Consider the following 12041-nt stretch of genomic DNA (forward strand, 5'->3'; position numbering starts at 1 on the left):
AAAACAACCAAATCAAACACCATGAATAAATATTTGAAGATATAAAGAACTTGAAGCATAAAACCTTTTCCCAAAATAACTGGAATCGGTATTAAATAACCTAACAAAGGTTGATATGCTGTATAACAAAATAACTAAATGATACCATTCTCAATAAACAGGCACAAATATAGAATATTGCATAGTTTGCAGATCGTCAAATTAAGCCATAGTCAAACTTTGTGTTACATGTTTGAGTCTAGGGGTATTAAACATGCAACATATATTAAAAAAAGTAAAACTCGGACAAAGTATTTATTGTACATAAAAACAAAAAATATTTACAAATGATTTTAGGGAGATAAGCAAATTCTTAATTCAGTCTAGTTTACGTTTAGAAGAAAGATAGAGTTTTTTAGAATTAATAACAATATTTCTTTAGTCAGAGAGAAGGTCAGAAAATCTTTATAATTACCAAGTCCTGTTTTTCCTTGAGGGGTGCTTGTAACTGATTTTTTTTATAAGATTCCTTTCGACCGAATTTGGATCTCAGGAAATATTGGCCAAAGTTAATCTAGTCAGCGTCTGACAACCATGGAGAAGCGTAACAACTCAGACTCACAATCTGACTAACCAAAGAGTTGATGCTTTCAGCATTCTTTTATAGTTTTGGTGAATGGAAAGTTCCAAAAATGCTCCAAATGGAATACCTCAACTTAAAACATTTCAGAAACTCAATAGAACATTTTTATATTTTATATTTAGAACTCTCTAGAAACTCTTAAAAAGAACATTTTTATATTCTAATTTTAATGTAATGTTTTTAATAGTAATAATTATACATTTTTTAATATTATTATAAGAAACTGTAATGTCTTAATACTTATTATAAGAAACTGTAATATCTTAATACTTTTGAAGAAAATGTCCTCTCATGATACTCCTCTCTTTTCAAAGTAAAAGTTGGTTCTATCTTTTTCATGCTATTATAATTAATTTTCAATTTTCTTTTCATCCCCATCTGGTTTTCCCTGATTCATTTGACCACTAAATCAACTATTTTTGGCTGATTTATTTGATTTAGTGTATTTACTGATCCAAACAACTTCCTGTTGTGAAATTCCTCTGAAGTAAGCAGTCTTACTTAATTTGAAGACCCTGTCAAAAATATAGATCAAAATATAAAAATATCCATACACTGATTTTTACAGAAATAATTAATATTGAAAGTAAAATATTTTTTTAGGTATAAATAATGGTATCCATAAACTTTTTAAAAATAAATATGTTTATTTACAGAAACATTTTTACAGAAATAATTAATACTGAAAAGCCAGGTTCTCGACTCAAGTAAATGAATGTAATATAGTAAAGTATTCAAATTAATAACACTCTTTACTTCCAAAGAGTTTCAAAATTGCAAGTCATTTAGATCAGTAAATATGCTAAATCAGTCATTTTTGTTTTCTTGCATAAAATGTGACAATATATATTTCATTTTTACATTAAACAGATGTTTAATGTAAAAATGATTTCTTTTAAATTGTTTAATTTCAAAACATTGAACTTTTTCTTTCTCAGGACACTATGAATATGAAAGTACCAAACGATCAAAGTCGACTGACATTGTTCAACATGGCTCCTTGTCAAATCTCTGTTGATTCGCCCTATTTTACAGGAGACGTTTTACATCTTCAGGTATTATTTTCTTTTCTCTTCTTTTTAAATAAACATGAAATAGACTTTTTAGCACATTGAAAACATGAAAAAGTTATAGGCCATTGACTTAGAATGAATGCTTTATGCTAAATTGATGGATAAATTTGTGCTCATTTTTGCATTAAATACTAATTCCTATTAATCTCTGTATCAAACGAATATCATGTAACTAATCTCTAACTGTGCATCAAACAGATACTGACAAGGTTTCATTTATATACATCATTACACTGCGTACACCTGCTGGATACACTCTTCCTTTGGTTGACAGTAATAACATTCTGCTGATTAGTAATGGAATAAGTTCCAGAACTTATTCCATATGCTCCTAATTTTTTAATCACACTAGCACCTGCCCCACTCTGTGCTTCAATAGTATCACCATGTAACAAAACTTCTCGACAGTCTCAATAGCTTTACCATCCAGATATACTTTGTTCATATCTGAGTCCTCAGCCATCTCCAATGTCTTATATTTTTTGCACACAAATTGATTATCCTCTCTAAACCTACCAGTAATTCCACTGCATTTTTTATGTACTAAATGCTTTTAGGTACCACAAAAAATTGGGTTGCACCCGATTTCCTTTCCATAAACTGAGCCTCGGAATTTGTCTCATTTGATCTTTCCAACACGACACCCACTGATCATTACTTAAGTGTTGGTAAAATTTACTTTCCGTAGAATTCCTCCAAGTCTTTAATTGAACAAGTAGATCATTTCACAAGCCAATATTAAATCATTAGCATACATGTTGCAGTAAGCGTTGCACCTTCGACAACATCAATTAATTAAAATAGATACTGGCTTTACTTATATACAATTATATACTTTATCTAAAACAAGAAAGAATATTTAAACATTTTTTTTTTTTTTGCAGACAATAGATTTTGTGAAAAGTACATAAAACTATGTATGTACGTGCGCATTGTTGATCTCTGCCAATCATGTGTGGACTGAGATTAAATATTGTGTTTAATGTTGTTATCGAGGTAATTTATGGATTATAGAGTTTGTTTGTTCATGATTTTGCAATGTTTGTCTTATCTCAGTAAGGCTGGATATTACGCGAATGTTCATACGTTTAGTACGCATGGCGCCCAGCATTACTGCTGTGTGTCACTGAGGAAAGAGAAAGGAAAAAGAAAGAAGAAAAGGGGAAGTTAGTGTCAACATCTATTTGCCAGAGATGAGGTCAAAGGGGCGATATTTACCTATTCTTTTCCTTTTACAAATTGTGTCTGTGTGTTCGCTTTGCATGAAGCTATTTAGTAGACTAGTTTTATACTGGTATATCTCTACATACAGTATCTCTTACAGAACCCATACAGAACTCTCTAGATAATATTTCTAAGATACAAATAAAGGTAACAAACTTTACATAAGATCTGATGTGCATCAAGGACACTGTGTCGATGAAAAAGAAGCAGAAATGAAACAGCATGTGGGAAGTAGCAGCAGATTTGCCAGAATGTCAAATGCAGTTCTCAATTCCAACAACAAAGAAACTTGATATATTCATTTTGTACAAAGAGAGGAAATCATAACCATCATAGAATTTATGGTGCCTTATGAAGACAATGTTGATGCTGCACAATTATGAAAAGATGAACGATATGAAGGTCTGGTTAATGACTGCAAAGATACTGGATGGCAAGCTGTTCACTTTCCTGTTGAGGTCGACTATAGAGGGTTCATTGGTCACAGAATTAAAGGGTGGTTGTTGACATTACACTTGAGTCATAAGAAGGTGACTAAAATGCTAAAGGAGATAAAAAAAATGGTAGGAAAGGCAAGCCATCAAATATGGCTGAAAAGAAATGATGGGGTGTGGAATGAGAAGTGAAGTGATGTCTCATATCAGTGAGTGGGGCGTGGAGGGATGCACAGAGAATTCATCAAGACCCAAAACAGCGTGCATTCTCTCCTGATGATCCCATGTCTGTTAGCAGACCAGTATGCAGAATCCTCTGTTGGTAGCACTTGCATCGCATGAGTGCTTTCTTCTGATTTAATATTAAAGCTGACACTAAATGAGCTGTGAATTCTAACACAACTTTTAGCATTTTTTTTTACATTGCTTGAACAACCTTCGCAAAACGCTCATTTACACAGTTTGTACATTGACTTAACCCATTCAGATGTTTGTAACTGCTTCTACGGGGTGGAACGATAAAAGTGTCGCCCTAAAGAAAACAACATTACAACTTTATTTTAAAACTTTTATTGAAAACATCAATTTAGGTAACTTGATTTGTAGTAGAGCTGATATCTATTCAATGTAGCCACCTTCAGCCTCAATCACCGCCTCAATACAGGTCCAGAACTGGGAGCATGTATTTTCCACAAGTGCCAGTGGGAGCTCCGCAAATGCTTGGCAATCAGGCTAGCTTTAGTGTTGTGGGAGGTCATGTTGGTGATGTTCTCGATATATGATCAACTTCAGTAGTCTAGTGGTTTCAGATCAGGGGAGGAGTGGGCTAGTGAGAGAAGGGTACAAAGTCATAGCACTCCTTCTGATGCCAAGCCTGGGTCTCTTTGGACTTGTAGGCCAGCACTGAGTCCTGCTGCCACACCCAGGATCTGCCAGCGGCCACCTAATTGCACCAGAGGATGACCACACTCTTCAGCACATCCAGGTACACTTTGGTGTTGACTTTCAAGCCAACTTCAAAGATGTGAGGTGGCATGATGTGGCTCTCACTTGAAACTACACCAAAGACCATAACCGTGACCGGAAACTTTGTTTTCATCACCTTGGGCATGTTCCTATTATTTGTGGAAATTCAGCAATGCATTTTGAGAGTGCTAGCAATGGTCCTGTTTTTATAACTTGGATCGGTAGAGAGTATGAGTTGTACAGTGGCGCATCTCTGATCTTGCTCATTGAGCATTGTGTCACTTTCAGATAAGAAAGAAGGCTCTTATCGGTTTGAGATTTGTACACATCTGGCTAACTAGTAGATGGTCTGCAACAAAAAAAACGGTTTTCATTAAATGGAAATGGAATCATATTGTTTTTTCTGTGGCGACAATTTTATCGTTCCACTCTGTATGGTGTAGATAATTGAATGAATCCTTTTATTGTTATGGAAAAGATTTTGTTTTTCCTTTCATATAAGTTTTCATTACTGTTAATACATAGAAATGCATTTCATTCTATAAAAGGTAGATAAAATATATATTATCTATATATCTGTAAAAGTGAAATTTTCCGTGTGTTTGTCTGTGTGTGTACATTTCCCTACCAAATTACTCTGTCAATTTTCAGTATACAGACTCGAGATTTGACATAAGGGGTATTGAGATTTGGGAAAATCTTTTTAATCGGTTTTTGGCCAGAAATTTGGCTGTCAAGGGGTCAAAGTTCAACAATTTGACCTTTGAAAACTCTACCGAACTCCTCCGTCAATTTTGGGTCTAAACACTTGAAATTTTAGATGTGGGTTCCTTGGACATGGATCAAACTTTTTAACTTGATTTGAGCCTAAAACAATAAATGTTAAGGACTCAAAGTTAAAATAAATTTGACATCTAACCCAATTTTTGGTCTAAATATTTGAAATTTTACATAAAGTGTATTCAGACATAGGGCAAGCTTTTTAATCATTTTATTTTGCTGAAGGGGTCAAAATTCAAAAGATTTGAGCTTTACGGTTTCTAGCAAACTATTCAGCAAATTTTAGGTATAAACATTTGAAATTTTACATGAAGGGTATTCAGATATGCAGCAAGCTTTTTAATCAGTTTTTGGGTGAAAATTTGGCTGCCAAGAGGTCAAAGTTGAAATTTTAGATGTAGATTACATGGACATGAGTCAAACTTTTTAATATATATATATATATATATATATATATATATATATATATATATATATATATATATAAGAGCAAATAGTTAATAAAACATGTTAAAAATAGTTTGAAAAAGAGTTAAAAACATATTTAATCTGAAAAGGAAACACTTAATAAGTGGATAGTCCTTAATCTGCAGAGTTTCGAAGAAATGCTTTCCTTCTCATCAGAGGGTAGGAATTAGCAAAATGCGGGATCGGATTTTGCATACAAAAGTATTTGATGAAACTGCAAGTAAGTCAAAGATCTTACTTGATAACAAAAAGTGAAGCAGAGGGAATATGGTGAAGAAAAAGGTGATTTCATGTGAATGGACAGTCTGGTGAAAGGTAAATTATCCAATGACGGTAAAATCCAAAAATGTAAATCCAAGAAAGTTAATTAAATTTCCATTTGCACAAGTAAAATCCAAGGAAATCACGTAATTGGAAGATGGTCCAAAATAATCCAAAAGGCTGAAATCCATGGAATAATTTACAAATATGTACAAGAAAAAGGGGAAAAAATTCCAATAATATTAATAAAAGAAAAATAAGATATGCCTTTGACACGTCTGCCCTGACAAAAAGTAATTAAGAAAAATCAGTGGAGAAAAAAAAATCAGTGAAGAAGAAAAAAAAAATTAAATGGTGATAGAATTAAATATAAAATAGAAAAAACAAATGTCAAAATGACCCAGAGAAAATAACATTAAAAGGCGCAAAAAATATAGGGCATAAAAAGTGGTCAGCTGAAATGTACAGATTATTACTTAAGAAAATGTCAGCAAGAGTTAAGAACAGTACATAGGACCCAAGCAAAGCTGGGCTGAACTGCTAGTAATAAATATATCTAATATAAGAAATAAAGAATAAGAATTCAAAGTTAAATAAAACTTTATTGCATCATCAGATCAACACAAAAAAAAAAGAAAGAAAACCTCTTTGGGCCATGGCATTTGGAAGCCTAATTCTTTTCATCGGTATATAGTATGGTGGAGAGGTACGTCTGTAGATTTATTATATTTCATTTTTATCTTAACTGATACGACGCAATGGTCAGAGGATCCCAGAGGAGATAGAAGGGAACATGAACATAGCTATGGGGAAGTGGATAGAAAAAGGTCTAGAAGGCTTGCGTACTGACCGGTAGTATTGGGCACACGGGTGGGCTCGGGAACAATCTGAGTGAGGTCATAGGCAATGGCAAAATCATGACAGAACCCCCCTCATCATCAGTCTTATTTGAGTGGGTTAGCCATTCCACATTATGGACATTGAAGTCACCGCAAATGTGAATGTTAGCCGAGGGATGAGCAGATAGGATGTGGTCAATTTTCTCTGATATACTCTTAAAGACAGTAACTCCGCTGTTGTGGGGGCGATAGAGGGCAAATATAAATGCGGTGGTGGAAGCAAGTGCAACCCGGAAGCATATATAAGGTAGATTAGGGTCTTCTCTGGAGATATCCCTGCCACATGGAAAGCCATCTTTAATGTAGGCATATATTCCATGCCTTCGGCGATCTTGGGGGTCAGATTTAGATGTTCTTGTTGTGTAAAAGAAGGGAAGATGACACTTCATCTTTTGGTTATCGTTCAATTCGTGAGGTACCACATTTCTTTCCCCTTTTCCTGATCTACATTAATGATCTTCCAAATCATATCCTTACATCATTTGTAGACATTTATGCTGACGACACTACCATTTATGGTACCACATCTAAGACAGTAAACGAGCAAGTTCTCTCCAATTCTCTCTCCTCTGATCTTGAGCACGTAGTACAATGGGGAAAGGAGTGGCTGGTTACTTTTAATGCATCTAAAACCAAGCTTCTCTCTTTACATCATCAACATTCTAATCCACATTTGTCATCAATTGAAATGAATGGCTCTCGTCTTCAGGAGGCCTCAAGTTTTGACAAGCTTCTGGGCTTGACCATTACTCCTGATCTTAAATGGAACACGTATATCAAATCTGTTGCCAAGGCCGCTGGAAAAATGGTGGGATCTTTCTATCGATCCAGTAGATATCTCACTGCTGATGCTATTCTCTATCTATATAAGAGCCAGGTACGTCCAAGGATGGAATACTGTTGCCACATCTGGGCAGGAGCTGCTAGAAAGAACTTGTCCTGCCTTGATAGAGTTCAAAATAGACTTCGTAGCCTCGTAGGAGATGTCCTTTTCTCCTCCTTGCAACCTCTATCTCACAGAAGAGATGTTGCGAGTTTGTCTCTGATGTATCGTTATTTTCATGGAAAGTGTTCAACTGAGCTTCAATCTATGGTCCCCCCTCGCCAAACTTTCACAAGAAACACTCGTCTAGCTGTAAACACTATCAATAATTTCCCCCACTCTTTATCTGTGCCTAAACCTAAACGTAGATTCCATGAACAAAGCTTCTTTCTTAGAACTGCACGCCTGTGGAATTGTCTTCCGTTTTCCTGCTTTCCGGCTGACTACAATATGGTTTTGTTCAAGTCTAAAGTAAATAAGTTCTTGATGAGCCATTCCATATAAGTTATTAAATTTACCAAATTTTCATTACTAATGATTACTATATTGACCAACTTCTACTGTACACTCTTTAACCCTTATCCTTGAGTGGCCTCTGGGCCTTGATAATGTGGTGATGCCTTTGTAAAAAAAAAAAAAAAAAAAAAAAAAAAAAATCTCTCTGAAGAGGTTGGAAATCATTGTATATGTTACGTCTAATCCAGAGGTTCTTAATTGATCATTGTGAACATCCGATGGCCAACCACTACTCATCATTTTCAAGACTCTCATTGCTGCCACAAAATTTCTTAAACCACTATTGTGTTGTACATTCAGTAGTAGTTCCAGGGTCAAACACTTTGTTGGTATCACGAGCTTAAATTGAAATGAGAAAATTGTGCCAATTTGCTTTTATCCATCTTGTATTCAATGTTCTGAAAAGAGATAATTGTTTTAAATTACTCTATGGCGGACTGGGATAGCTTCCGTACATTCATATCTGATCTACCTCTCCATTCCATGTTTAAAATGGATGTGTCCTCTATAGTATCAGACCTGACCGAATGGTTACTTGTAGGCATAGACCAATTCATACCATCCAAAAAATTCCAACAAAAACCTAACAGCCAGCCATGGTTCTCCCCTGAATGTGCTGCTGCCATCGCACACAGAAATCACTTTTTCCGTAGCTACCAACGTAATAGATGCACTGAAACTAAAGCTGCTTTCAGGACCGCCAGCAACCACTGTAAAAGAGTAATAAAAAATGCAAGAGAACTATATGCTCAATCCATTAAATCCAAAGTAGCTGAGCAGTGGCTTGGTTCCCACCAGTTCTGGCAAATAGCTAATAGGATCCTGAACAGAAACGTGCGTTCTATCCCAACCATTATCAATAGACCAGAGGTCATGTCGACAGGATCCGAAAAGGCCAAACTATTTGCCAAGAACTTTGCGACAAATTCTACCCTGTGCTACGAAGGCCATCAACTCCCCGTATTCTCTCCTATAACAGACAACACGCTATGCAACATACAAACATCTGTGCATGAGGTCGCCAAGCTAATCAAGAACCTTGACACCAGTAAAGCAACTGGTCCTGACGGTATTCCAATTATAGTGTTAAAAAAATTACAACCAGAACTTGCCCCCATACTTACCAAACTGTTTAAGCGTTGCCTTAAGGAGAAGTGCTTCCCAACACCCTGGAAAACCTCATCAGTATACCATGTATTTAAGAACTCAGGTGATAAGTCATCCCCCTCTCAGTACAGACCAATAAGTCTCCTGTGTGTCATGAGTAAGTTGCTGGAATCCACAATAAATAGAGAAGTAGTCAACCACCTCAGCAGAAATAACCTTCTTAGTGACACACAATATGGTTTCCATTCTGCTAGATCTACAGCAGATGTGCTAACGGTTATATCTGATAGGATTAGCGAATCTCTCGACAAAGGCTTCATTTCTAGGGCAATTGCTCTCGACATATCAAAGGCCTTTGATAAGGTTTGGCATAAAGGCCTAATACACAAGATTTCCAGCTACGGTATAACTGGAAATGTTTTCTCGATCATTAAATCATTTCTCTCTGATAGGCTCATGAGAGTAGTGGTTGATGGGCAGAAATCAGAGGCCCACAATATTAATGCTGGTTTCCCTCAGGGGTCCATACTGGGCCCAACTCTCTTCCTGATCTACATCAATGATCTCCCAAAACACATACTAAAATCCTTCGTTGACATCTATGCTGATGACACGACCATCTATGGCAACACATCAAAGGCCGTAAATGATGATGTTCTCTCTGATTCTCTCTCCTCTGATCTTAAGCGCGTGGTACAGTGGGGAAAGAGGTGGCTGGTTACCTTTAATGCATCTAAAACCAAGCTCCTATCTCTATATCATAAACGTTCTGATCCCCATCTGGCATCAATTGAAATGGATGGCTCTCGTCTAGGGGAGGCCCCATGTTTTGATAAGCTTCTGGGTTTGACCTTTACTCCTGATCTTAAATGGAACACATACATTAAGTCTGTGGCCAAGGTCGCTGGGAAAATGGTGGGATCCTTCTATTGCTCCAGAAGATATCTCACTAATGATGCAATTCTCTATCTATATAAGAGCCAAGTACGTCCAAAGATGGAGTACTGTTGCCACATCTGGGCAGGAGCTGCTAAAAACAGCCTATCCTGCCTTGACAGAGTACAAAATAGACTTCGTGGCTTGGTGGGGGATGCCCTTTTCTCTTCCCTGCAACCTCTTTCCCACAGAAGAGACGTAGCGAGCCTGTCTTTGTTCTATCGTTATTTCCATGGCAGGTGCTCGTCTGAGCTCCATTCTCTGGTCCCCCCTCATCAATCTTTATCAAAAAACACCCGACTAGCTGAAACTACAGTCAAAAATTTTCCCCACTTCTTATCTGTGCCTAAATCAAAACATAGATTCCACGAACAAAGCTTCTTTCTTAGAACTGCACGCCTGTGAAAATCTGTTCCCCTTGCCTGTTTCCCTCCCGACTTCAACCTGGATGTCTTCAAGTCCAACACAAAAAAACTCCTGATGAACCCCCCCCCCCCAAGTAATGACACCTTATCAATTCTCCAATACTATTGCTACACTATCCCATTGAGTACTGTACATACAATAACCCTTATCCTCGAGTGGCCGTTGGGCCTTGATAAGTGATGAACTCCATGTAAAAAAAAAAAAAAAAAAGAAAAGAACAACCTGTTTCTCGGCCGGGTTGTGACTTGTGATACAAACTGAGTTCTTTATAACAACCAGCGATGCTTAGCTCAGTGGTTGGATGCCAACAAAGCTCCACAACATTTCTTGAAGCTAAAATTGCACTAGAAGGTCATGCTGACTGTTTGTTGGTCTGGAACTGGTCTCATCCATGCTTCAAAAACCTAAGCGATATCAAAAACACAGTCAGCAACGTCATTGCCACCAGAACGCAAGATTTTTACATTACTGGCATAAATACACTTGTTTTGTTTTGGCAAAAGTGTTGATTCTGATGGTGCTTATTTCAATCAATAAATTTTTGTTTGAGCCGAGATATGTTCATTTGAATTTAAAAGTTAAAAACTGCAAGAACTTTTAGTTATCAAATTGAATTTTGTCTAACATCTCCCTCCTTCTCTTTTTTCCCCCACATTTTCTATAGTAAAAAAACAAATGAATTTATTTAAAGTTTTTTTGGTTTTTTTTGCTTATGCTTATGTGCTTTACAGATAAAAGATACATTTTGTAGTATTTTTTTTTAAAGTTTTTTTTTTCTTTTTCTTTTCAGTCAGACATAATTACACGTAGAATTTCAGGAAATTCAACAATTAAGTATTCCAAAAGTTGTGGCTCAGATGAACTTGTTGAATTCAAATTTAACTTAGAAATGGGCCAGGCAAAACGACTTTTCTTTTATGAAAAAGATTCCAGGATCCAAGTTCAAATGGTAAGTATCAAATTACACTAATTTATTTTTTGGGGGAGAAGGAGGGGCTTTGTTTTATAACATATTCCCTTTTCATGCTATTTAATTCTGAATTCAGTCATTTCATTCATTTTGACTAAAAAAATTATGAATCATTAATATCTTAAAATCCTTATTCATGGTGCATTAATTCTTTTTGCAGACTGTTATCCTCATTTTCATAGTTGTTTCACCACATTTCAGCCAACTCATCCTCTGACCTTCTTCAAGTGATTAACCACAATGGGATAAGAATGTATCCCTAGTAATTACTACCTTCCATAGTTAGTCTCACTATGTTTTGCCCCACTAATCCTCTGGCCTGCTTGTATAGGATTGAAACCACTATCTTCAGACAATTCTCACCTAGAACCGTAGAGACTTAATGCCTCTATCCACTGTACCAGGGGGCCCCAAAGGGTGATGAAGGTTGGATTTGTCAGGTCCATACTGAATGGTATTATTTTTTTTTGTGATGAAACAACAACTATGAAGATGGAAATAACAGTTTGCAAAAAGAATGAATACACAAATTATAA

The 12041-nt window shown here is 36.1% G+C and overlaps 1 protein-coding gene across 2 annotated transcripts in view; it reads left to right on the forward strand.

The window, feature by feature from the left end:
- LOC145291907 (solute carrier family 15 member 1-like) overlaps positions 1 to 12041 on the forward strand; it is a 166290-nt gene that overhangs the window by 135886 nt on the left and 18363 nt on the right. For both annotated transcript variants that reach the window (XM_080137738.1, XM_080137739.1), the window contains 2 exons: positions 1561 to 1677; positions 11326 to 11484. In XM_080137738.1, coding sequence (XP_079993864.1) covers positions 1561 to 1677; positions 11326 to 11484 — 276 coding nt within the window. The remainder of the gene's footprint in view (positions 1 to 1560; positions 1678 to 11325; positions 11485 to 12041) is intronic.

This window comes from Euprymna scolopes, chromosome 13, assembly GCF_053919585.1.
Source record: "Euprymna scolopes isolate OS-2025 chromosome 13, ASM5391958v1, whole genome shotgun sequence".
Taxonomy (NCBI): domain Eukaryota; kingdom Metazoa; phylum Mollusca; class Cephalopoda; order Sepiida; family Sepiolidae; genus Euprymna; species Euprymna scolopes.